The sequence below is a fragment of the Podarcis raffonei genome, chromosome 18 (assembly GCF_027172205.1).
Source record: "Podarcis raffonei isolate rPodRaf1 chromosome 18, rPodRaf1.pri, whole genome shotgun sequence".
In the NCBI taxonomy this organism is placed as follows: domain Eukaryota; kingdom Metazoa; phylum Chordata; class Lepidosauria; order Squamata; family Lacertidae; genus Podarcis; species Podarcis raffonei.
In genome coordinates, this window is record NC_070619.1 from 13,092,911 (window position 1) to 13,119,386 (window position 26,476).

Here is a 26,476-nt window from a genome sequence, read left to right on the forward strand (position 1 = left end):
TATTATTATTAAGCCCATTCAGAAAATTTGCCAGCCTTTTAGAGTGGATTTATCCTAAATCTCCATACGAAAACATGTATATTTGGGAGAAATCTGTGCTGAAGCACTGTTGCATTTGTGCTGGGATGTGGCGAGCGGAGCTGAAGAGTGGAGAAAGGAGAAGTTGAGAGGGACAGATACCCGATTCAGACATGTTTGCCCGCTGCTACGTAATATATGAGGATGGCAACACCATTCGTGGAGTGGAAGGGGACGAGAATCACGGGTGACTGGGAAGGAGGCCTTCCTCTGTGTTTGTCACATCCTCCTCAGCCTCTCCCCAAATATTGATGGTGCAGTGTGACCTTTGGGGAGGGGAAGGCCCACCTAAGCCAGCCCCCCCCCCGCGCTTCTGCAAACAGGGCCAGCAGGTGCATCCCTCGGGAACGATGCCAACCATTTCTGCGCATTTTTGCAGGACTTGTTCCCCACGCTCGGGGGCAAATGTATTTTCTGTTTTCCCTTTTAAATTGAGGGTGCGCTGCATTTTGACGCCACCAGGTGGTGCTGCGTTACAGGGCATCCTCGCTTGGAGAGGGAACTTTGGCCCAGAGAAGCGAGCCTTCCCTCCTCCCGAGCAAGCCGTCCCCGGGTGGAGCCTCGGCGCGGAAAGCAGGAGGGGTCCAAAGTTGGGTCAAAGTAACCCAAGCCCCCGTCCCCCTCCCCGCTTTTGACAGGGGAGGCAGAAGAAAGAAAAACGCAAAAAATGTGGTTTTTTTGGGGGGAAACACAATTAAAATCAATTCATTTTTAAAAGACAAAAACAAAAATGCCATGCAAAAAAGAGATTTGTTTCTAAATTCATTTTTCAAAGAAAAACACCAGGCGCAAACTTTAAAAAAAAGCAGTTATCGACTTTTTAAGCCAAAATAATGTCTTTAGACGTTTAGATCCCCTGCCCAGCACTGGAATAAAATCAAACCGAAGATGGTTTAGTTAAAGATACATACACAAAAAAACAAAATCAGAACCTTAGAGAGGATGGGGCCGCCCAGATTATTCTTATATTATGATTCTACAAAAAAAGTCACCCTAGATCTGCTGAAGAGGAGGCGCGCTCGCTTGGCCCCCCTTTGCGCGCCTTTGCGCCCCTGCGCGCCTCCTCTCCCCTGTCGGCCCCGCCCTCGCCCTCCATTGGCCCCGCCAGCCCCGCCCCCCCCGCCGGGCAGCCGCGTCTCCGGTGCGCAAAGGTGCGCTCCTCTCTCTCCGCGATGGGCTCCGCGCAGCTCCGCTTCCAGGCCTTCCTGCAGCGGCCGGGCTTCGTGGGCGACCTGCTGGGCCGCCTGGAGGCGCAGACGGGCGTCAAGAGGGACTACCTGGCCGCAGGTGAGCCTGTGCGCCCCAGGGGGGGAAGCGGCGTGCGTAATAGAGGCGCAAGGCTCGCCAAGCCCTCTCCATCCCTCCGGGGAGGAGGGAGGACTCTGTCCATGCTCAGAAGCACCCCTTTCCCCCTTGGAAAAAAGGGCCTGGGAGGGACCCCATCAGAAGGCAGGCTTCTTTAACTTGTTGTCTTCTTCTTATTATTAAATTTCCATTTTATAGTATTTAAGTACATCCTTATCTCTTTGCTCATAGCAGCTAATCGACTTCCCTCCCTCTCCTTCATGGTTTTCGTCATTCTTTCTGTATCATCGCATTTGTACCTCTTCCAATTTACGTTTCACTTATTATAATTGTCCCATATTTTTAAAAAGTTTTAAAAATTTATTAACATTACAAGTCTGTTTAAATCAACCCTGCTAGTGTTAATTGTTTGCAATTGTCCTTCAAATATTGTTTAACTTCTTGTCTTTTAGTACATACGGTACTTAATATCCCCCCCCTTCCTTTTTAAAATCCCTGCCCTTGTTGTTAAAGTTCATTGCTTTCCAAACGTTGTTTGTCTCCTAGGTGAGTGGTCAGGAAACCCAGCCAGATGGGCGGGGTATAAATAATAAATTATTATTATTAATTCAATTCAATTCAAAATCCTTTATTAGGCATATCACACCTCACATTAACAAACAAACATCATATACAGACTGTATAAAATACGGGCTCAGCGAACACAATTTATCCCAGTCCTAGAACCTCCAAACAAGCTCAAGGTCCATTATTATTAATTATTATTAATTACTATTATCATAGCCCCGCCCCAGAAGGCATGTAGTCTCTGTAACCCGAAAATTCCTCAACTGCAACTTGTCTTGAGGTTCAAGTTGGATATTGAACTGGGATAGAGCATTTTTAAATAAAATCATGCAACCCCTGTTAAACATGCCAGTGTCTGTCTGAGAATCGTGGGCCTAAGCGTGCCATGTCTTTGCATCTCAGTAGGTCTACTCTGAGTAGGTAGTGACTGGCCCAAGGTCAGCCGGTGAACTTTGTGGCTGAGTGGGGATTTAAACCCGTCTCCCAGGTCCTAATGCAACACCCTGATCTCTGCCCCCACACTAGGACTGTAGGGCAAAGGGCTGGCAATAAAGCAATGAAATATATTGTAATAATGAATGTTTAAGCCCCTGGAGAAGGCTGCTCTGCTTCTGTGTCTCTGCCCCCAAACAAAGCCCTCCTTTGCCACTATTGCATGTTCCACCCCTTTTCTGCAGGTGGCTCTTTAACAGATGGGTTAAACTGGCGTCCCCTATCTCCCAAATTCAGTAATTAATTCCACAAGGTTAGTATTGCATACATGGGAATAAGCTGACGGGTGGAGTCTTAGCTCTAACCTTTAATAACGGGAGGCGATAAGAAACTTTAATTGCAAATTACGACAGAAAGGTTTTCAGCACAGAGGTTCAGGTGTGGCTTCCAGGTATGGGGACATTGTGGGGTGTTTTGCAGTCCCTCCATCCTCCCGAAATTGGCAAGAGGCGACTTTTCGCTCCTTCCACGTGCCAAAGTTAATCTCCTTAGCATGTGATGCAGTGGGAGAAATCTTGGGAGATCTTTCCCTGCCGCTGACCTACAGAGAGTTGTTTGGAGGCCTCTGAATTCCCCTCCCCAGAATCTGTTTCCTTTCCCCGGGAAGAGGGCTTGATTGTTAAACTGCTCTGGGAATTCTAACTCTGTCAGGGTCTCCTGAGGCCTCTCAGCACCCTTAAAGGAGCGACAGTTCCCAGAATCATTTGGGAAACGCTACTGCTTTAAACATATATCGTGCAGATGAGGCAGTAAGTCACACTGAAATTACCACATCCCTTTATCAGAGCAACTTGCAATCTTCCCTTCTCTAGAGAAACCCATAAAAATGGTCCTTTTCATGTCTAATACATGCCAAGTGTGTGTGATTGTTGGCATCTCTGCTCCTTTTCTGACGCATCACACTAAACAGACACCCACCATCACTTGTTAAAACTGACCCAAGAAGTCCCAGATCTGTCCAAATTAGTGCATGGATAATCTGTTTGACGCTTTCCAAAAATGCATTCAATTTCTTTTAGTCCCTGAGGACACAGGTGCCTTTAGCCGCAGAGCTGGATCCAGCATCCCCCCCCCCCAGATGCACTAGCTCTGTCAGGGATCGGGGCCCCATCTGGGGGTCAGGCAGCCCACTGCTCTGCCCAGGAATGCCACCCCCTGGTTCTTAGGGAGAGGGACTTTTCCTGAGCTCCAGGTTGGTGCAAGGAAAATCACAAGCCGCCCGCTTGAAACTGACCAAGCTCTGCTAAGATACCCAAACGGTTCTTGCCGCACACGACTGAGGAACAGCTAGGGGGGGAACGGGATAATCTTAAACCGGAATATCAGGTTTGTCACGGAGCAGAGTCCTGTTGCAACGGCGCGGTTTGTGCAGGGCCGTTTCGTAAATGGAGAATTTACAAAAGCCTGCAGCCATTGCGAGTGTGGGAGGAAATGGCCTGTTCTGGCCCAGCTTTGGAAAGAGCCTTGTCAGGTGGATTATGGCTGCACACAAACACACGCTATCCTGGGAACTCTGAGCTTTTTGAAAAAAGCATGTTGAGAATTGTAGTTTTCTGAGGGATAAACTACAGTTCCCACGATTCTTTGAGGAAGGGTGTGTGTGCTGTAAATGTGTAGTGTGTATGTAGCCCTGGTGGTGGTGTGCTAAGTGTGCCCCCCCCCCAATTTTATTGCATTCTCTTTTTCCCATACATTCTAAGCAAGTGAAAGGAACAAACAAATTCTCAGCATTTCTGGCTGTTCTTCTGCCATGGAGAGTCACTGGCTTCAGGGTGAAGCCTTGTTTTTTGTGGTGGTTTAAAATGTTTTAAGCTCCTTGCCACCACAAACGGAATGGCTTTTATTTGCTCTTCTATTTAGCTTCATTGATGACTTTCTAAAAATGGTTTTATGGTTGCTTTATTATTATTAGTCATTCTTGCCAAATAGAAGCCTCTTGTACAGAGGCGGGAGGCGGCCAAACAGGTGCAATTTTTGTAGGAGAATGAAGATCTGCAACCCATGTATATGTGGGTTAGTTATCAAAAGAAACAGGACACCTGCATTCAAAACATGGGCTGTTATACCCTCTCCAGCAGGAGAAAGCCCCCCAGCAAAGTTTAAAACAGGCAGAGGGCAAAGCAGTCCTGAACCCCCAGCTTACCTGCCACCAAGTCCTGCTGGCATCTACTGTATGTCAAGTCCAAAGTGCAGCAGTCGGGAAACACCGCCTGAGGGTCAATCCATGTAGCCAAAGTCCAGCAGTCAGGAAACGCACTGCAGAGACAAACCCAAAGCCGAGCCCCAGAGGAGCAGTTGAGCAGTCCCAGCCCCTCTGCTGATTGCAGCATCTGGTCCTGACGACCAGGCGAGCCTCACCTGCCCTGAGCCTCCAGCTGAGGAAGAAAGAGCCCAGTGCTCCTGGTTAGGGAAAGGGGGCTGATTTAAACAGAAACATGGAGGGCTGCCTTAGTTGGAGTCGCCCAGTGAAAAAGTTAGCAGCAGCAGAATTCCTGGCCTTCACTGAACATTACGATAACGGTCATAACATAGCATGTTTAATAAACTCCTTTGTTTCCTTCTGCGTGTGTTGAATGTCCTCCTTCCGCTTTCCGAAAGGGACAGAGGCAGCGGCACCCACCTTGGCCTGGAGGTGCTGAGAACGGAACCCAGGACCGCCTGCGCCCAAGGCAGATGCTCTGGCACCAAGCTGTGGTTCTTCCCCAATTATTAATAAAGATTATTATCCTCATAACTGTGAATAAAGGGTAGATTAGACGCTTCTAGAGTTCAGGAACATAACTGAACATAACATGAACTGAACATAATACAAATGCTTTTTGTAAAGAGGCAAGAATGAAGGGGAATTAATTCCTTTCTGGGAAATATTGGAGTGGAATGAATTCTTTTTGTAAAATGAACTTTCCAGGCTCTGAGTATGGCTTTGCTCCATTTAGGTGCAATTGCGTTTCTGGGACTCTACCTGATGTTTGGCTATGGCGCCTCATTGCTTTGCAATCTCATCGGTTTTGTCTATCCTGCTTATGTCTCGTGAGTACCAATCTGGAGAGCCAGGCGCTCGTCTTCTCGTCTCCCTCCATCCTCTCTGGGCGTATTTTTGCTGGCTGGTGCTGGAGCTGTTCTGCAGAGCCGCTGCCCCAAAGCAGCAACCAATATCGAGATGCAGAGTGAGGCCCCCCCGCACCTGACATCAGCCCTGAAAATCCTCGGAGCCGAAGGGGGCTGAGAGTTGCTAGGAGACCCCAGTTTTTCTCACGGAGCTACAATTCCCAGAGTTTTTTAACCGTCAATCCCTCTTCCCAGTTGTAGGAGCAGTAAGGGGTCTCCGAACAAGGCCCAGTTCTCAGGATTATTTTGGGGAAGCCATGACTGTTGAAGTGGGATGCTACTTTAGAAGTACAGTGCAGAGAAGGGCTGAGATGGCAACATGCAGCTTGGCTCACTTGCTGGAGATGAATTAATAGAAGCAGGGAGTCCAGATCGCCAGGATGATTAATTGTGTTCTGTTCTACGCTGCATCTGGGCTCTACCGTTGCAGAAGGGCATTGCCCAAAAGGAGAGTGTTCAGGAGAGGAGGAGCAGGGCTTAGAAACCTCACCTGAAGAGCTGGGCATGTTTAGAAGATTATAAGGAAGCCATCCAGCTCTGAAAGACTCCCCTTGGCCCAGTCGCCCAGCCCTCCGGCCCCCTGGGTGCTCTGGCACTGGTCGCGACAGAGGCGTCTTGCGGGTGAAGGTGGCTGGGACTGGAAGGGGTGGGGGGGTTCCTGGGGGGGCCCCAAAGTGCTGCATAAACGAGGGACGTTCTCACAGCCTTGCCGTTCTTTTCAGCATCAAAGCCATTGAGAGCTCCACGAAGGACGACGACACGACATGGCTGACCTACTGGGTCGTCTACGGGCTCTTCAGCGTGGCGGAGTTCTTCTCGGACACCTTCCTTTACTGGTTTCCCTTTTATTATGCCGGCAAGGTAACATCGTTCATTTTTATAAAGTATCTGTATCCTGCTGTTCTTTAAAAAAGTTAAAATAAATCAAAGTTATATATGGTTATTGCACATCACTTTGAGTTTTTTTAAGAACAGCAGGGTAGAGATACAACACAAAACACTTAAATGTCTAAAATTGAAGAGCAATTATTTATCATAAGATTTATCTGCTACTTGACTGTAAAAAAACAAACCCTCAAAGCAGTTTGCAGAAAGATAAATTGGGAAAAATTTACAGCTGTAAATTTTCCCCAATTTTCCTTACTTATCTTTTTGCAAACTGCTTTGAAGGTTGTTCTTTTTTTACACTCAAGTAGCAGATAACAAAAAAGTTTTAAAGTGCCATTTGGGTTTCTAACACTGGTGCAATCCTGAGCCGTTTTAGGGTGGGACACACACACACACCTGAAGGCAGCCCTGTTTAGGGAAGTTTTTAATGTTTGATGTTTGATTGTGTTTTCAATATCCTGTTGGAAGCTGCCCAGAGTGGTCAGGGAATAATAATAATAATAATAATAATAATAATAATAATAATAATATCATCTCAGATGCCCACGTTCCCAGGTAAAGCAGTGGGAATGGGAATGGAGGATCCTGGGAAAGTGTCTATGTGGCTGGGCCCCTCGAAGTGCACGCCCGTGGCTGGTGGTGATGCGCTGCCGCCCCTTGTTGCAGCGCCCTGCTTCTTGATGCTGAGCTGCCCTCCTTTCCCCTGCCCCGCAGTGTCTCTTCCTGCTGTGGTGCATGGCTCCCGTCTCGTGGAACGGCTCCCAGGTCCTCTACTGCAACGTCATCCGCCCCTGGTTTCTGAAGCACCACCAGACCGTCGACAGCGTCCTCAGCGACCTCGGCGGCCGAGCCGCTCACGTCGCATCCACCGTCTCCAGGGAAGGTAATTGTGTCAATTATGGCTATGGATTTTATATCTGTGGTTGCATAGTGCTTGAATTCCGGAAGCTGCTTAGAGAGAGAGGGTTTGGCCCTTTTGAAAAAACGACAGCCCTAAAAGCCTTTTAAACAGGCAAGATGAATGACGGCAGCTGAGCTGCAGCCGTGCCTTTAAGGGTTTAAAATATTCCCAGGGGGGTAAAAGCTGTTCTAGGAAAACTCTGAAAAGCAACGATCCTGGAAATTTGTCGTGTGTGTCCAGACCAGTGCCGGATTTATGTATAAGCTAAACAAGCTATAGCTTTGGGCCCCGCTCTCTTGGGCCCCCCCAAAAAATTAAAGAAAAAAACACACCTGAAAAGCAACCATCCTGGAATTTTGGCATGTGCATCCCGACTCTGCTCTGCTCTTGTGCGCAAGCAGTCAAAGGCCTGGCCTCCTCCTTCTTTTGCAATCTCTCGCTCTTCCTTCTGTAGCTTTTCATTCCCTCTGCTCTCTTCCCCTTCCTTTGTCTTTTGTCTTCCTAGTTCTGCAATCTCTGGCTGACAGCTGACCTCCACCTGTGCGCCAGGCAGCTTTCCACCACGTCTTTACTCGCGAGTAGGTCGCCCTCCCCAAAGGATAACATCAGCCGTCATCGTTCAAGAAACCATGTGGCTTTTTAAGGGGCTCAAGGCAGGGAAGATCCGAGGAGCGTTCATTAAGATTTTCTTAAAGCTTTCTGTCCACAATGCAACAAAATAAGAGAAACCATTCTAAATTAAAACTAAAGCAAAGAGAGAAGAGAAAAGGAAAAGACCTAAGGAAGACAAGAGAAATAATAATGACTTGTGATTTTCCATCTCTCAGTTACATAAAAGACTCTAGAATGAGACCCAACAGATCTATTTTCGATTAGACGATCTTCTCCCAATCTTCTGACCCCAATATAATTAATTTTCCTTTTTATTTCTTATTAATAAATGTCAGCAATACTTTTCCTACTCCCAGATAGGCTTGATGAGCGTAATATGCCCCTGACTTTCCTCTGCAGTGGGGAGCACGTGCTTCTGTCTCTAAAGATAAATCCGGATTCCACCGCTACCTAGTGACAGGGAAATGGGTTCCCCAGCTGCCAGCTAAGTTTAGATGTGGCTTAGCCCATCTCTCTACCTTTGCACAAAGTGGATTAGAGGATGGCGGAGCTCTTGGCTGCCAGCAAGAGATGGAGGCTGGGATTTCCTGGTGGGGAAAGAGGCTATTTTTAAGTCTCCCCACTGCAGAAAATCTCAGCTCTTTGCCTACTCTTGGCTGGCAGTGAAACCTCTTGCTCTGGTTCCAATGGATATTTTATGGGGAATATCTGTGGCTCCGAGGGAGAACATTTGCCACATCCAGAGGGCTAGGAGAGAAGCCCTTTCTGAATTCCTGGAGAGCTGCTGTCAGAAGATACTGAGCTTTATGGACCAGGGAGAGCTTGTAGGGCAGCGGCTGAAGAAGGAACAAAAAGGCGCGCACTGTTTGATCCATCTTTTAGATTTAGGGGAGCTAGTCTCAAACGTTTGTTGGGGGAGATATAGGTTTATTTGGGGGGATTTATTTGTCCTGTCTTCACGCTTTTTATGATGGAGGACCGCTGTAGTCACCCCCAACGACACCTTCTCAAGATGGAGGGTGAGGGAACAGCTGCAGTCGCCTGTGGTTCCTGCGCAATGTTTGCCATCTTGCCAAAGGTTGCAGGCAGCTTTACCTGCAGCAATTGCATGTTGATTGCCCTCTTAAAAGACAAAGTCCAGCAACTGGAGGAACGTGTAGCTACGCTCCAAAGAATTAGAGAGCTGGAGCTCTTCTTGGAAGCAACAGAGCACACCGTCTCCACCAAGGAGGAGACAGGGGACTCCCCTGAGAAGGAGGCTAGTTCACCAACACAGGAGCCAGATATATGGAGAAACGTGACTCAAAGAAGTAGGAGGCCCAGGGTTCGCTCTGATTGTTTAGAAATACGCAATCGCTTTGAGGTCCTTTCCCCTAGCATGGAAGACGAAGAGCAGACTCCATTTGAGGATCTCTCCCTCATTACAGTCGATCAGGTATATGAAGACGAGCAGCAAAGGCAGTCTTCAGGGAATGTGCAGGCGACCTTGGAACGGACAGCTCACGGAAGAACCCCGACCAGACCTAAGAGGAGGCGTGTAGTGGTGATAGGGGATTCCCTACTGAGGGGAACAGAAGCAGTGATCTGTGGGCCTGACAAGATGTCTCGGGAAGTGTGCTGTCTCCCTGGGGCTAAGATCCAAGATGTAACTGAACGACTGCAAGGAATCATAAAACCCACTGACAAATACCCCTTCCTCTTGGTTCATGTGGGAACCAATGACACTGCAAGCAATAGCCTCCAGAAGATCAAAAGAGATTACGAGGCTCTGGGCAGGAAATTGAAGCAATTAAATGCACAAATTGTCATCTCATCTGTCCTCCCAGTTGAACGACGTGGCCCAGGGAGAGAGGGAAAAATAGTGGAAGTGAACAACTGGCTTCGCAAATGGTGTAAACAGGAACGGTTTGGATTCTTAGATCACGGAATGCAGTTTCTTGAAGATGGACTTCTGGCAAGCGATGGGCTGCACCTCACAACGGTTGGTAGGAATGTTTTTGCAAAAAATCTCAGAAACCTCATCAGGAGGGCTTTAAACTGACTAATGTGGGGGAGGGAGACAGTGCTCCTGAAGGTAGGAGTCTATCAATTGATGAAGATGATCATCCAAATGTCATAGACCGAATGGAGCAAACAGCACGCAGACCTAGTGGTGGGAGGAAAAAATCCTTAAATAAGAGACACGGGGGAATGATTAATGGACTTCAATGTCTGTACACTAATGCGCAAAGTATGGGAAATAAACAAGATGAGCTTGAGCTCTTGGTACAGCAAACTAAATATGACATAATAGGCATCACTGAAACCTGGTGGGATAAGTCCCACGATTGGAATGTAATAATGGAGGGATACAATCTATTTCAGAGAAACAGACCAGACAAGAAAGGAGGAGTGGCGTTATATGTCAGGGATGTGTATACCTGTGAAGAGATCCAAGATTTAGAACCTCAAAGCCAAAGTGAGAGCATTTGGGTCAAAATTAAGGGAGAGAAGAATAACAGTGACCTCATTGTGGGAGTTTACTATAGATCCCCAAGCCAAACGGAGGACATAGATAATGCCTTCCTGGAACAGATGGCCAAGCATGCAAAAGGAAGGGAGATAGTAGTAATGGGGGACTTCAATTACCCGGATATTTGTTGGATGTCAAACTCAGCCAAGAGCATAAGGTCAAACAGATTCCTCACTGGCCTTGCAGACAACTTCATTGTCCAGAAAGTGGGAGAAGCTACAAGAGGAACAGCCATTTTAGATCTGGTCCTAACCAATGTTGATGACCTGGTTAGTGGGGTAGAAGTGGAAGGATCATTAGGCGCGAGTGATCATGCTCTTCTGAAGTTTACTATACAGCGGAAAGGAGCAGCCAAGCATACTAGGACTCAAGTTCTCGACTTTAAGAAAGCCGACTTCATAAAACTTAGGGAAGTGCTGGGTGAGATCCCATGGACAGTAATACTAAAAGGAAAGGGAGTTCATGATGGCTGGGAGTTTGTTAAGAGGGAGATAGTAAAAGCACAACTTCAGGCATTACCAATGAGACGGAAACATGGAAGGTGCCTAAAGAAGCCAGGGTGGCTATCTAAAGAACTTTTAACTGAGTTAAGATTAAAAAAGGATGTGTACAAAAAATGGAAAAGGGGGGAAACCACCAAAGAGGAATTCAAACAAATAGCCAGCACGTGTAGACACAAAGTCAGAAAAGCTAAAGCACAGAATGAACTCAGGCTTGCTAGAGAGGTTAAAAGCAACAAAAAAGGCTTTTATGGGTATGTTCGTAGCAAAAGGAAGAACAAAGAAACAGTGGGGTCACTCAGAGGAGAAGATGGTGAAATGCAAACAGGGGACACAGAAAGGGCTGAACTCCTCAATGCCTTCTTTGCCTCAGTCTTCTCCGATAAAGAAAACAATGCCCGACCTGAAGAATTTGGAGCAAATGATTCAGCAGAGGAAACACAGCCCAGAATAACTAAGGAGATAGTACAAGAATACTTGGCTAGTCTAGATGTATTCAAGTCTCCAGGGCCAGATGAACTGCATCCAAGAGTATTAAAAGAACTGGCAGATGTGATTTCAGAACCACTGGCAGTCATCTTTGAGAATTCCTGGAGAACAGGCGAAGTCCCGGCAGACTGGAGGAGGGCAAATGTTGTCCCTATTTTCAAAAAGGGGAAAAGAGAGGACCCAAATAATTACCGCCCAGTCAGTCTGACATCAATACCAGGGAAGATTCTGGAGCAGATCATTAAGCAAACAGTCTGTGAGCACCTGGAAAGGAATGCTGTGATCACCAATAGTCAGCATGGATTTCTGAAAAATAAGTCATGTCAGACTAACCTGATCTCGTTTTTTGACAGAATTACAAGCCTGGTAGATGAAGGGAACGCAGTGGATGTAGCCTACCTTGATTTCAGCAAGGCATTTGACAAGGTGCCCCATGATATTCTTGTAAAGAAGCTGGTAAAATGCGGTCTTGACTATGCTACCACTCAGTGGATTTGTAACTGGCTGACTGACCGAACCCAGAGGGTGCTCATCAATGGTTCCTCTTCATCCTGGAGGAGAGTGACTAGTGGGGTGCCACAGGGTTCTGTCTTGGGCCCGGTCTTATTCAACATCTTTATCAACGACTTGGATGATGGACTCAAGGGCATCCTGATCAAATTTGCAGATGACACCAAACTGGGAGGGGTGGCTAACACCCCAGAGGACAGGATCACACTTCAAAACGACCTTGACAGATTAGAGAACTGGGCCAAAACAAACAAGATGAATTTTAACAGGGAGAAATGTAAAGTATTGCACTTGGGCAAAAAAAATGAGAGGCACAAATACAAGATGGGTGACACCTGGCTTGAGAGCACTACATGTGAAAAGGATCTAGGAGTCTTGGTTGACCACAAACTTGACATGAGCCAACAGTGTGATGCGGCAGCTAAAAAAGCCAATGCAATTCTGGGCTGCATCAATAGGAGTATAGCATCTAGATCAAGGGAAGTAATAGTGCCACTGTATTCTGCTCTGGTCAGACCTCACCTGGAGTACTGTGTCCAGTTCTGGGCACCACAGTTCAAGAAGGACATTGACAAACTGGAACGTGTCCAGAGGAGGGCAACCAAAATGGTCAAAGGCCTGGAAACGATGCCTTATGAGGAACGGCTAAAGGAGCTGGGCATGTTTAGCCTGGAGAAGAGGAGGTTAAGGGGTGATATGATAGCCATGTTCAAATATATAAAAGGATGTCACATAGAGGAGGGAGAAAGGTTGTTTTCTGCTGCTCCAGAGAAGCGGACACGGAGCAATGGATCCAAACTACAAGAAAGAAGATTCCACCTAAACATTAGGAAGAACTTCCTGACAGTAAGAGCTGTTCGACAGTGGAATTTGCTGCCAAGGAGTGTGGTGGAGTCTCCTTCTTTGGAGGTCTTTAAGCAGAGGCTTGACAACCATATGTCAGGAGTGCTCTGATGGTGTTTCCTGCTTGGCAGGGGGTTGGACTCGATGGCCCTTGTGGTCTCTTCCAACTCTATGATTCTATGATTCTATGATTCTATGATTCTAGGGTCTGACTCTGTATGAGACAGCCACACCATTAAAATTCAAGGGGGGGGGGGAGAAAGAAAGGCAATACCCAAATATAAGCCACTCCCCTAAAATTCCACTGGCACTCACACCAGTGAATGACAAATGTAGAAGAAAATCCTACAGCGATATCGTAAAAGCCCATTTTTGTAAGGTTGCAAATTTAAGCCGCACTCGGAATTTGGGGGAAAGTGTGGCTTATATTCAGGCCAATATGGTAAGGCCTAGGACTGCATTAGGGGAAACGGTTGGCAAAAATGCATGTATTGGACAAAATTACCTACAAACATGCATGTGAACTTTCAAGGAAGGTTTTAAAGGAACCCCCAAGGTCTTGGAATGGGGAGATCTGAGCTTAAGGACTGAAACAGGCTCTCCCCGCCCTTGCTGTCTTGCTCTCATGAGACGCCCTTTTCTCTCGGTTTATTTTCAGTCTCCAAAGAAGCCATGAGAACAGCCCTACGGACAGAGGACTGAGCAACGGACGTTTTAAACTTCCAAGCAAGAGAAAAGATGCCCACATTCTGGAATACCCTGGGAGCTTGGGAAAGACTTTGGGGGTTTTTCTGCGCACCTACGATAAGATCATTCCTTTGGCTCCCCTCCCTCCTCGCCGCCACCAAATTCCGGAAATGTGTGGCGATGCCACCAATGTGATTTGATTGCCTGTTCACTGAGCGCCCCAAGATATCCTTGTTTCCTTTCTGAACTCCAGCAGAGGGTGCTGTGACTTCAGAGGTTGCCTGGATTAATCCCCACCTGACACTCCAACCACATTCTTATGTCTTTGGTCACAAAGTGTGATCAGTTCCAGAGCAGACGATCCTTCCATCCCTGAATATTCTCCCTGGCAATTGCGGTTGGCTGTTCCTTGGGTGGAGAGAGACCTGATGAGGCTGCCCCCCCCCCCGGTTGGATCTCAGGCTGTGCAAAAAAAGGTTTTAGAGGTTGCTGCTTCTGAGTTTTGGCAGAGCAGATGCCAGGAACCAGCTGGTTAACAGCTTCCCTACTTCCTAGTACAGCCTGGACGCAGATCTGTGCATGAAAACCTGTAATCACAAAAAGGTGGGCTCTTTCATTCTGGAGCTTTGGGGGTCTTGGCCTTCTGCTTTGGGTCTCCATGGGGAAGCAGCACCTAGCAATCCAGATTTGACCCCCCCCACCGCGATATCATCCTAAATGCTTGTCCTTCTCTACATTTGTGTCCTGAGCTCACATCTTGCAACACATTAAAACAGCAGTGCAAGGCCTGGTGTCCTCTCCATCTTCTTAATACACAGCTTGGGACAATGCCAAGACTTGCAAATAAAAGCCAGTGTTCGACCTCCAGTATTGATGGCGAGCTTAATGGGTTCTCCAGACCACCCTAAGCTGCTCCTTCCTTAATGTGTCGCTGGTGGGATGAGGAGGGTGGGAGCAGTGATGGGAAACACGCCCTGACAAATTCCAGAAACTCTCAAGTTGGTACGACTCTCGTTTCTTGCTCTGAACTTCAGTCCCAGCCCCCCCCCCAAAGCAGGAAAATCTGCCAAGAAAACCCACCGCCCTGAAACAACCGCACAACACTCCTGACGATTTTCTACGTGGTGAACTTAAGAGATTGTGAGCTTTGTACTTTCTGCTGATAAAGTTGGAGTGATCCAGTGTCCTCCCCCCATTTGTGTCAGGCTGCTTTTTATTTTTTAAGAGATAGATGCTTGCCAAGTCATTTGGCACACTTTTCGGTTCTGTACAATCACTTAGGATTATAGAAAGCAAAACGACTTTATGGAAGTCTCTCTACAAATCATTGAATGCATATTGCAATGCGGCTGGGGATATTGGGGGGGGGCACACAGGTGTGATTTCTGCAATGACTGGTTTAGCTGTCTCCGGAAGGACCTCTGGCTGCCACGGGCTGAGTCAGGTGCGGTGGAAGAAGCTACGGTTGGGCACCTCAGGCGTAATGTGGCCCCTTCAGGGCTGACCTCTGCATCCGCCTCTGCTTTTCCACAATGGGAAGGTGTTCTGAGCAGTGTGCTCCATCTTTCTTGCTTGTTTCTGTGTCTGTGTGTAGAACGATTCAACTCTTGTGTGATTGAAATGCAGCCTGCGAGGGCAAGACTTGCCCCCATTGCAACTGCTGAGGCTCAGATAGGCTTGTCTCAGCTGCACTGGGACCCTGAGCTGCTTCTCTCACCCCCCCCCAACCCGGCCATTCCTGCTCTGCACTGACAGGCCACAACCTCTCCAAGGTTTCAGACAAGATACCTGAAGGAGCGTCTCCACCCCCATCATTCAGCCCGGACACCGGGGTCCATCTCCGAGGGCCTCCCTCCCTGCAAGAAGTGAGGTTACAGAGGACCTTCTCGGTGGTGGCACCTGCCCTGTCGAATGCCCTCCAATCAGATGTCAATCAGATCACAACTATCAGACTTTTAGAAGACATCTGAAGGCAGCCCTGTTTAGGGAAGTTTTAAATGTTTGATTGAATTTGTAATATTTTGTTGGGAGTCAACCAGAGTGGCTGGGGAAACCCAGCCAGATGAGAGCGGTATGAATGAATAAATAAAATTATTATTATTTATTAGTTTTTCCCAGCCCATTTTGGAAATGCCAGGTAATGGACCCAGGGACCCCCTGCCCTGAACCTGTTTCAATCTGCCCCCCTCCCGGGAAAAGAGAAGGTGTGTCTGAGGTTCCAGCCTTGAGGGAGTGCAGGCTCCTTCTCAAACTCCTGAGTCTGGGCCTGGCCCAAGCAAAGCCCGTGACCTAATTAACGTGCCGTTAATTGGGGAAGGGCCAGCTGTTGAAGGGACACGCCACTGGGCCGCCTCTTTTGACGAGGTCTTGACAGGCTGGACTCTGGCGCCAGATGTACAAAGGCTCTCCCCCCCCCCCTTTTCATGCCGAACCCGGGAGCCTGCTCTGGCTGTCAGCAATCAAACCCCATTAGTGCCGCTGGGGTGGGCGGGTGTTCCTCTCTCCTGCCCCCCCTTCCCCAGGCACGTATCCCACAGCGACCGGTGAAGGGAAGAGCTACCTTGCTGGCCAGCCCGGACAGGGTGTGGCAAAGGGCGGAGGGAGAGGGCATTGAATTGCTGTGCCATTGAATTGTCGTGTCATCTAACGGGGCCAGGGAGAACCACCAGCCTTTCAGGAAATTGAGGAAATGATTTTTGTCATGGGGGTGTTACTGGGAAGGCAGGCAACTGCAAGTAGATATCTTGGTCACAGAACTTTTTTATTATTAAGTCCATAAGAAGAGCCCTACCCGGACCCTGAGATCATCTTCTGCGGCCCTCCTTCGTGCGTCTCCTCCTCAAGAGGTCCAAAGGGTGGCGACACGAGAGCAGGGCCTTTTCTGCAGCGGCTCCCCGTCTGTGGAATCCTCTCCGCAGGGAAGTTCGCCTGGCGCCTTCATTATACACCTTCAGGCGCCAGGCAAAAACATTCCCTTTTAACCAGGCCTTTGGTTGATCCGATTTACATCCCATGCCTTTTAAAATGTGTTTTTTTTGGGGGGGGCTATTGGGTTGTTGTTTTTAGCTTTATTAGGTATTTTGTGGTTTTAATACCTTGATTTTATGCTGTGAACCGCCCTGAGACCCCTGGGTATAGGGCGGTATATAAATTCAATAAGTGATAAAAATAATACTTCTGGTTCAGATAAGGGCCCATCAACTCCAGGTGACCCAATGGGAAGCCAGTAAGCAGGAAAACTCCCCCCCCCGGCAGTTTCAGCAGCTGGTTCTCAGAATGAAGGGCCAAGAAGCGTGTCTCCCTCTGGCAGGGTTAGGAGCCGCTAAGAGCCTCCTATTTCTCCGTGTCTGTGCCTCTTTTACGCCTCACGGGGGGGGGGTGTTGTGCATCTATAGCCCCCCCCTTGCCACTCTGGATCCCAGGCAGCCCCTCCACCCCTAAGCACTGGCTACAGACCCAGCCCTGTTTCGCACCTGCAGAGCCTCACGGCTTTCCGGCCCCATCCCCTGCTGGGGGGCACCTGGTCAGGCCACTGTGCAAAGCGGGTCCAGGTGGGACTTTGGCCGGATCCAGCTGCTGTCTTTGAGTGAGGCAGGCCAGGGCAAGTCCAGAGCCGGCCGCTGCATCCCCCCACAAGGGACAGGGGACCTGGGCAGCTTCCTCCAGGCCTTCAGAACATGTAACCGGAGCCTGTGGCCCATCCAGCCCACCATCCTGCTCTCAAAGTGGCCCACCAGATCCCTGCCAGATCCCTGCCAGAAGGATCTGAGCCCAAGAGCACTCTCCCAGCCCCAGGTTCCCAGCCTCTGGCATTCAGAAGGATTGCTGCCTCCACACTTTGACCGTGGCGGCTGGGGAAGTGGGAGCCCTTTGCAAGGAAAGTCTCAACCCGCTTGGTGTGACAGCCTGGTCGGCTGGGGCGGAGGGATGGGCCCTCCCTGCCCCACCTGGGAAACTCCGGCAGAGTGATGGGTGAGCAGATTCCCCCTAATGAGCGCCGTGGGGCACCCCAGGGTCTCGCATCTGCTGCAAGACAACAATAGTGGCCCGTGGGGGTCGGTGGGGCTTGGGAGAAGCAGCCCTGGCCAGGCCCCTTTTGTTGTGGGGGCAGCCAGGCGTGCAATATGGAATCGGGTCTGACGCCCCCCCACCCGGTGGAAGGGGAGACGAGGTGAGAGGCGGCAGCTGGACCGGGAGAGGAAGGAAGGAGACTCTGCAAGGGCCCTGGCTGAGAAACAGCAGAAGCGGGAGGTTTACAGGCATGAGGAACCCGCAACCTTCCTGCTTCCAGTGGCCAAGGAGGGCCTGAGTTTGTCGTCCCCAACTTCTGGAGCAACCGCAATGCTTTGCTGCAGCCGTAGACCCTTTCTTCAGTCGCAAATGTTTCCGGCGGAAGGGGGGCAATTTTCATTAGGATTAATAAGAGGGGAAAGGTTAAGGGGGATTGCACTCCTAATGATGATTACAGCCCCCCCTCCACACTCCGCAATCTGAGGGGGTGAGGAACTGCTATAAGAGCAAAGATTGGAGCAGTTAGCATGTGCAAAGTGCAACTTTTTGGGTGAGCCCTACAACCCACTTTAAATGAGAAATGAGGCCTTTTAGATTAAGAGGGGGGTTGAGGCAGCCTTTAGTTCCCAAACCCCCGCCCCCCACCGCCCCCCAGCTCCCGTTCTTTTGGGGCAACAAGCTCCAGTCAGCGGCAGTGCGGCTAACTGCATATTGACAGATTGGGAATGTGCGCCTGGGGAGCCAACCAGCTGCTGAAGGCAGGTGAGGAGCATTTTGCAGCCTGAGTGTCACATTCTCTTCTTCAGTGTGGGGTGGAGAGTCCCAGGGGTGGGTGAAGGCAAAATGTGTGGAACAGCGGACGCCCCGGTACCTTTGTACAGTAAGCACAAACCTCTCTGTCCTGCATTGAGACCAGCAAAAGGCATCTGAGTAGCAGACTGGGCAGACACCGGAATTCTCACTATGCGGAGATGGATTGAAAGAAGTGAGAAAGTGAGACATTATTAAAGAAAATATTTTCCCCTCCTTCATTCTGTTGGCTGAACTCTGCTGCATAGAAATCACACCAAATGTGGCAATTCTGAGACAAACATCAGAGAGAAATGTCTACCCAAGAAAAAGCAGAGCAAGTGAAACCCACACAGAGAGAAAGGAAAATGGATGTGTAAACAGAAAGTGGTGTGCCCACTTTGGAATGCAATCTGCTTTGCAGTAGCAGGCTGCTTTGGGTAGAAACAAAGGAGCTGTCCATCTGGCCTGGAGGGATTTACGACTGATGGGTGCCAGTCGGGATGGTTCATAGTCATTTAGTTCTCCTGCAATCAATACAAATCAGTTGCTCCAAGACTGAATCTGCCCTCTATGAGGACTAGTGACTTGGTGCGATGTCACAGCCTTGCCAAGGGCATCTGGTCCTGTCTTTGCAATCTCCCTCACAGCCTTCGCTTTCCAGGGGGTGCAGGAATCACTGAATCCAACCAGTCCAATCCACAACTCAGAATATCCCCCAAATATCTGCTAGAAGAGGAATATGGCAGAGCCCAAACTGCCAAACTTCTGTGGAGAGATGTCCTTCATCTGGAACCGCCCCACGCAAGGAGAAGATTCCCTGTGGGGAATTCCCTCCTCCTAATCCACTGCCCCAACCAGAGTCAGAGGGAAAGTGGGGAGAGCAAGAGCTTCAGTATTTGAGTCCATGGTGCTAAATTCTCTCATTCGAGGCAGCGAAACCATCGCCATTAGCCAGTGTAAACCCAGCTGGCTTGAAGTGGAAACGCTGTCTGCAGTGCCTGAGAGGCCACGTCGTAGTCAGTGGCCGCGATGGAAGAAGCTGAGAGTCGCCTGGCGAGAGACCAGGCGGTGTCGATTCCTTCCTCTGCCCCCCTTCCTGGCCAGTGTTTGGCACGGTGGGTCACCTGCCCCGCCATCAAATGGGCTGCCACGTTTTGTCAATGGTCTGGATGTGCTCCTTGGCCTTCATCCGCAGCGAAGCGATGCTGGAGCTGCGCTGGTCCACGTCCTCCAGAGGGTACTTGTCCACAAAGGTGGTGGCGCACTGGTAGGCGGCGGGGGCCATGGGCTGCATGCTCTGGGGCATGGCGGGTGGGCTGTTGAGGAAGGAGTGCCCTGTGTAGGCCGGCTGGAGGCCTTGTGTGGGGCCCATGAAGCCCGGGATGCTGTGGACGGCCGTGGCGCTGGAGAGGGGCGAGGTCAGCCAGGGGTCCAAGGGGAGGGAGTTGCCGATGGGCCCCACGTTGGGGGCCATGGGGGCCCTGTTGAACGACAGCATGGGGGCATCGTGGAGCTTCATGGAGTTGGCCTCCATCTTCTCTTGCCGGCGCCACTTGGCCCTCCGATTCTGGAACCAGACCTGCGAAAAGGAGAAGCACCTTCTCAAAGCATCCAATGCAGCAGCAGCAGCAGCAGCATCGTCGTTGTTGTTGTTATATATTTATTGGCACCCCGCCTTTTCCCCTGATGGCACTCAAGGTAGCTTACAGTTTAAAAACAAGAATTGCTAAAAACAGAAAAACTATATAAAAACTAAACATTGATAAAAACTATATAAACATTGCAATAAATTCAGCGGGCAGAATTCAGCGGCCAGGTTGCTCACCGGAGCAAGATGGTTTGAGTAAATTACACCAATCCTAGTCCAACTGCACTGGCTACCAATTAGTTCCCAGGCCCAATTCAAAGTGCTGGTTTTGACCTATAAAGCCTTAAACGGCTCAGGACTGCAAGACCTCAAGGACTGCCTCTTCCCATATAAACCTACCCAGACCCTGAGATCATCTTCTGAGGCCCTTCTTCATGTGCCTCCTCCTCCTTGAGAGGTCGGCAGGGTGGCAACACGAGAGCGGGGCCTTCTCTGCAGTGGCTCCCTGTCTGTGGAATGCTCTCCCCAGGGAAGTTCACTATACATTTTTAGGCGCCAGGCAAAAACGTTCCTTTTTAACCAGGCCTTTGGTTGATCTGATTTACATCCTATGCCCTTGTAAAATGTGTTTTTTTTTGGGGGGGGGAGCTATTGGGTTGATGTTATTTTTATTATGCATTTTGTGGTTTTATATCTTGATTTCATTCTGAGACCCCTGGGTATAGAGTGGTATATAAATTCAAAGAAGAAGAGGAAGAAACAGCCCAGCCCCCTTAAGAAAAGCTCCCAGTTCCCCCAACACCTGGAGACCCACGCTTGAGAGAGGCTGCTGTCGATGGACCAGTGGTCTGACTCCATCATGGCAGCGCCATCTGCTCCACCTGGGGGTTCTTGCTCACCTGGACCCGGACCTCTGGCAAGTTGACTTTCATGGCCAGTTCCTCGCGGCTGTAGACGTCCGGGTAGTGAGACTTCTCAAAGGCCCTTTCCAGCTCGTGTAGCTGGTAGGTGGTGAAGGTGGTTCGGTTCCGGCGATGCTTCTTCTTGGGCTGCTCCTCGTCCAGGTTGTCCGGCGTGGTCCCTTCGCTGTCCACGCTCTTCGGCAGCTCGCTCAGCTCCCCCTCGCACTTGCTGAGGAACATCTCGCCCGTCGATCTGCGCAGAAAAGTCAGAGAACTCCGGATAGTTCTGAGCAGCGTACTTTTCAGGGTCACATAGCAGAGATGGGTAGAGGAGCAATGGGTTGCTTGGTTCCTCCTTCGCTGGTCAGTGGTGGCTGCAGAGCCAGTGCAGAAATTTAAAGGGCCCGCCAAGGGCTAGTCCGCTTTCTATATGAGTGATTGCAATTAGCCAAGAGGTTTAGTAAACTGAGTTTCCAGGCTAAACATTGCGAAGAACTTTCTGGTGTTTTGCACAAAGCAAAACACAGCCATCGTTTGAATTTTTCCACTTACCCGAATTTTGCAATGCAATGCAGGAGCCAAGCAAGCTGTACAAAAATGTTTGTAGTGAGCTAAAAGTGTGTCTCAGAAATCCACAAACTAGTGAAAATAACCCACGAAACCCACATTATATCAAAAGAAATCACTTTGCAAAAATATGTGTGGGTGCTTGGGGAAATTACATACAGAAATGGGCATATAAGGATGCATTTGCCATGAAATGTTGATGGATTTTCATGAAGACTCACTTTAAACGATATTTTTGCAAACTGAAGTGGAAACAAGGAGAACTGAGCTTGAGACTGGAAAATGAGAAACTGAGAGAAATCGCAATTAACACATTAATGCGTGCCACATTCTGCGTGCAAAGCAAGTGTTCTAGCTCTGAGCTAGTGTTCTTCGCCTAAAAATGAAATAGGATTCTGGTCCTCATAACTGTGTTGCCCACACTGACTGGCCGCAGGTGTCTGGTTTGACAGGACCTCATTGTGCTTGGCGATGCCAAGGGTCAAACTTGGAGCATGTGTCTCCCTTCTGCATCCCGACCCCAACCTGAAATCTCATCTATGACTTTATGCTAAGGATGCATTTGATGCATTTAAAGAGGAATCTATCTAATTTTCAAAGCTGTATGAGATCCGCAACACCCTATTTTTGATGCAGTTCTCCAACCAACCAACCTTTTAAAAAATGAACATATTACAGGAAAGTGTGCATAAAATTCAATATATGCATATGAAAATAACATTCAATGATACATTACGTTAGGATAAATTTCTTTCAAAAATGTGTTTGTTAAGTAAAAACTGCATACCAAAATATGATTATTAGCATAAATTTGCATTAGAATGCTAGGGAATTTTCATGAGGATTAATTTTTTTCTCTTAGGGAGAGGGCCATCTTCCCTGCCTCTCTAAGGCAAAAGAAAAAAATGCCCCTTTTGCAGATAATAATTAACAACAATAAAATATCAACAGTTTGGGAGTAGAATCCCAGACCAGCTCATTGCCTCGGGTACAATTTAGTGCAATTTAATTATTCCCAAAAGTTGATTGCAGCTGTTTAAAAGCAGGGTGGGGTGCTAGTACCTCAGATCTGAACTCTTTCGGTGAAGAAAATGAGGAAGGCAGGAGAGCAAGCAGACCTGGTCCCTTTTCCTGAGATGTCAGGTCCAAGGGGGACGCCAGCAGGTGGAAGCGGGCAGAGGCTCCTGGTCTGCCTGCTGCTTTCCAAGTTGGCACAACGCTGTGTCTGCCGAGCTCCACTACAAGAGCCCTGATCCTGGCTAAATCCCTGGATCAGGCGGACGAGGAGAGACCTGTCTCGTGCCACTACTTCCTCCCCCCCCCCCTCACACACATTAGGATAACCTTATACCAAGCCAAGGGATGGTCCTGCCCCCAAAGGCAAAGATTCCAGACCTCATGGCCTTGAGTAAGGCAATTGTTTCAAAGAGGAACTGAGGAAGTGGCCATGGGTCCCTCTCACTCTGTGGGGCAACAGGGGCTGCAGGGCTGCAGAGAGGGCGTCCCTTTGCAGCCCTGCCAGGGATTGAAGCTCCCGCTGGGAGTCCCGTTCTCCTGCTTCCTTCTGAGATCTGCAAGGGGGACACTGAGCCCATGGAGCAGCAGGAAGCTGACAGGCTTGCAAGGCAGGAAAGGGGGGGGCTGGACGAGTGTGGACTGAGGCTGGCGGGGCAATGTCCCATTTACGTGAATGGACCAGCCTCTACCGCCAGTTTGTGCCCTTGTAACAATGTCCCCCAAACTGTTAGGGAGAGGGTTGCAAGCGTTCAGTTACATAGCAACACAAACGGGACTTGCAATCAGATGTCCTGTTCCAGCCAGCCAGAGATGTTCTCCTTTTAAAACGAGTTTCTGCCCACTGGCAGAATGAGCTGTTAAGGATTTCGAGCCTCAGTTTCCCCAATGGCATGCTGTGGATTGTTCTTTTCCTTCTGCGTTTTCCCCCAGGACCTCCGCAGCCAACTTAATTATGGTGAGAGGAGGGTGAGGCGTAAAAGGAGAGAGGGAGGGAGGGTTGTGGGAGAGTAGCAATCATTGCAGTTTTGAGATACAGAGAAAGTGGGGGCAGGATTGTGTCCGCCTGTGCCGTACGAAGAGCAGGCTAATGGTGCCTTGATTTCAATGGGACTTCTCCTGTCACAGTGTGGGTAGGGACATGAATCTCCCACTCCCCACATCTGGATGGGAAGCCCCAGACCCAGGGGGCAAATGCCTCCCGCTATCATTCTGTGGGGCCCTCAGGGCTGTCCCCAGCCCCCTCCTTGCTGGCCTGGCCCTGCAACTTCCTCTGAGGCTGCCTCTCCCTGGCCTGGATGGGGAGAGTGTGTGTGTGTGTGTGTGTGTGTGTGTGTGTGTGTGTGTGTGCGAACCTTTGTGCGGCTGGGATGTAGCTGTTTGTGTAGAGGAGTCACCCAGTTTTGCATCTGAGCCCCTCCCCACCCCCAGGGCCATGTGTCCTGCTGTTCCAAAGACTGCCTACGATGACATTGTGGCTGAAAACTGTCCCCAGTCCCAGCTGCACAGCAAATGATTTTTGGAAGGGGGAAGCTTTTCTAAAGTGGCCTGAAATGAATGCTGCTGGGGGGGGGGCGTGTTTGTGTTTCTGAGCCATCATTTTTGCTCCCTGCAAAATTGGCCTTGCACACCTTATTGCGGCATAAGCATTTGTGGCCTCCTGGAATTATATTGATTCAGGAGGTGGCGAGTAATTTGCATGGGCCCTGATCCAACAGGAAATTCTCCTGTGCAACCCGCATGTGTCGCTCTCACCAGCTGCCACTTAGCGACCTACTGGGCTAAGTTCAAGGTGTAAAAGGCCCTATAGAGTGTGGGATCAGGAGACCCGAAAGGCTGTCTCCCCCGCTATAGGTGATGCCACCTTTTCAGGAGTTTCCTTCTGCACAATGTAGGCCCTTTGGAATTCCCTTTCCCTTAAATGTCTTTTGGGCACCTCCTCTTGCAACAAGCCTTTGAAGCAGAGATCTTCCCAATCTGCATCTGCATCAGAATTGCTTTTTGCAATTCTTTTAAAGACTGTTTGATCACTTACTGATGCCTGCCCCCCCCCCGCCCCTGCTCCTTAGGAAGGAAGGGGGGGGATATAAACATAATCGCAAAAAATAAATGTATAGCCCTGTTGTTTGTGCAGGAGACGTCCCTGTTGGGTCTGCTATGCCTTTCCCCACTCCCTGGGCTGGATCCATCACCCTCAGCGATGCTCTGGATCCTGCCCTCAGGCCAAGCTACCTCTGGATCCCCTACACAAAAGTAGAAGGGGGGAGGAATCCAATTTGGTTCATGTTTAAAGACAAACCTGCCTAAGTCACACTCCCTAAAACGAAACAATATTTGCTCCGCCCAGCCACAACCTGAAAATGTGGAGAATTTAAGAATGGAAATGAGGCAACCCGCCCCCCCCCGCAAAATCTGAGAAACTGAAATTAATGGATTTCCTCCTCCCTGTACAAAATTTCACACTGCAACAGAAAGTTTGTCTCTTAGGCATCTTCCCTTCTCCGCCCCACCCCAACAAAATTCTTCTGACACCCTGTTGCATTTCCATCTGTAGCCCCCCCCCCCGCCCTGCAGGATTTGTGCCCAGGCCAGGCTGGGTGGAGTCGTCCACAAGTGACTTTATGGGAAAAGAAACTGAGTCCGTTTCAGCTCTCTTTGTCCAAGACTTCCTTCCACAATCCAGCCTCTTGGCCTTCCCAGACTCAAGAAGGCAGAGGGGATGTCAAAAGATGTGCTGGATTTATTTGTTTGTTTTCAAACTCTTAACAAAAGGTCTTAGCTAAAATTTATGTAGTTAGAAAAATAGACAGTTTATTTATCCACTTTTTCCTGCCTGATTGTCCTAGCCAGGCTCAGTATGTCTTTCCCCCCTCATATCTTTTTTCTTTCTGAAACAATCAACTCCACCTTATCCACAGCAGGTTTTTTTTTTCCTTTTTGGCTTTAAGTTCTTAAGCTCGAAGATTGAAAGGAAAAGCATCGCCGAGACGCACAATCTCTTGAGGATTTAGTTGCTATCCGAATGTTGATTTATTCTTAAAAGACACTTTTGCTTTCCGGAAATGTTACAGGGACTGGAAACGGGATGGGGGGCAGAAAGGGCATTTTGCTGGGCCCACGTGTGGCAAAGGGGGAGCAGTTCTGGAATATTGGGGGGGGTTCCCCCATGCCCTCCTAATATGGTCTAATATTGGGGAGGAAAGTAATAAAAGTTCCCAGCTGTAGAATTCAATGAAGCCAGCCTTCTTGGGAAAGAGAGGGACACTTCCTGGAATGTAGAAATCAGGTCAACTGGGGCTGGGTGTTATATTCTTGCTTCAGCTGATCAGCTTGAACTGCCTATTGATGACCTTAATTTGTATTATTATTCACATCTATGTTGGGATTCCGTGATTTCAGTGGCAATTTTATTTAGGTGGGGTCGAGGGGTTAAGGGTGGGCCCCTCTGCAACTTACTGCTATGCTCTCCTTCCTCCCTTTCAAATTGTTAAAATAAAAAAAAGCAATTATCCTCTATATTTGCAGCCCCTGTTCCAGGGGTTGGGAGTCATAGCAAACCTCTAGCACTCTCTGGAACGGAGAGGAAAACAATCTACTTGTCTCAATTTTCTGTCAGGATTTGGTATGAATCTTCGGCAAAATCCCCTAGGGCAGCAACATTAACAAGCGCTGGATATAATCATATCGAAAGGAAACAAGAGAAAAGAAAGATGGTTACGAAGGCTCTGTTACCTGCTCCCGGCCCTACTTGGATTTGCTCAGAAGTATTTAACTTTGACGGTCCCCTTCAGGAAGCCAAACAAGCGGCTAACTCGCTCACAATCTTCCCGCTTGGCAGCCAAGATGCTCAGTGGTCGCCTTAGCTGTCACGGAGCCCACCTCGCCTAAAGCCCCAAGGAGATTCTTTATTTAGTCTTGCAGATGTCACTGGACCCTTGCAGATTGGAAATGAGTCCAGCGGATTAGGACGAGGTTATTAATTGGAGGCCTTCCCCTTTAAGAATGATTGACAGTTACTTTCTGGCTAAGTAATTGCTCTAAGTGTCCCCTTGGTTCATCCACTGGGCTGGGCTGGGCTGGGGGCGGCTGGCGGTGCGGAGGGGACACTGA

General features: G+C 49.1%; 2 protein-coding genes across 4 annotated transcripts; one reads left to right on the forward strand and one right to left on the reverse strand.

Moving 5' to 3' along the window:
- The first annotated feature begins 1,222 nt into the window (after positions 1 to 1,222).
- On the forward strand, positions 1,223 to 14,685 carry REEP6 (receptor accessory protein 6). Of its 2 annotated transcripts, XM_053372719.1 has the most exons (6): positions 1,223 to 1,365; positions 5,379 to 5,472; positions 6,273 to 6,411; positions 7,153 to 7,321; positions 7,845 to 7,917; positions 13,464 to 14,685. In XM_053372719.1, the coding sequence occupies exons 1-5, from the start codon at positions 1,251 to 1,253 to the stop codon at positions 7,868 to 7,870; spliced, it is 543 nt and encodes a 180-aa protein (XP_053228694.1). In that variant the 5' UTR covers positions 1,223 to 1,250; the 3' UTR covers positions 7,871 to 7,917; positions 13,464 to 14,685. The 2 variants fall into 2 exon arrangements, with proteins under 2 accessions (XP_053228694.1, XP_053228693.1); XM_053372718.1 differs by lacking the exon at positions 7,845 to 7,917.
- Positions 14,686 to 19,231: 4,546 nt separating this feature from the next.
- Positions 19,232 to 26,206, reverse strand: LOC128405728 (retinal homeobox protein Rx1). Of its 2 annotated transcripts, XM_053372634.1 has the most exons (3): positions 26,099 to 26,206; positions 20,783 to 21,038; positions 19,232 to 19,874 (listed from the first exon to the last, which is right to left on the reverse strand). In XM_053372634.1, exons 2-3 carry the CDS (start codon positions 21,023 to 21,025, stop codon positions 19,431 to 19,433), a joined length of 687 nt encoding a protein of 228 aa, XP_053228609.1. In that variant the 5' UTR covers positions 21,026 to 21,038; positions 26,099 to 26,206; the 3' UTR covers positions 19,232 to 19,430. The 2 variants fall into 2 exon arrangements, with proteins under 2 accessions (XP_053228609.1, XP_053228610.1); XM_053372635.1 differs by lacking the exon at positions 26,099 to 26,206 and having other exon boundaries at positions 20,783 to 21,094.
- Positions 26,207 to 26,476: the final 270 nt, after the last annotated feature.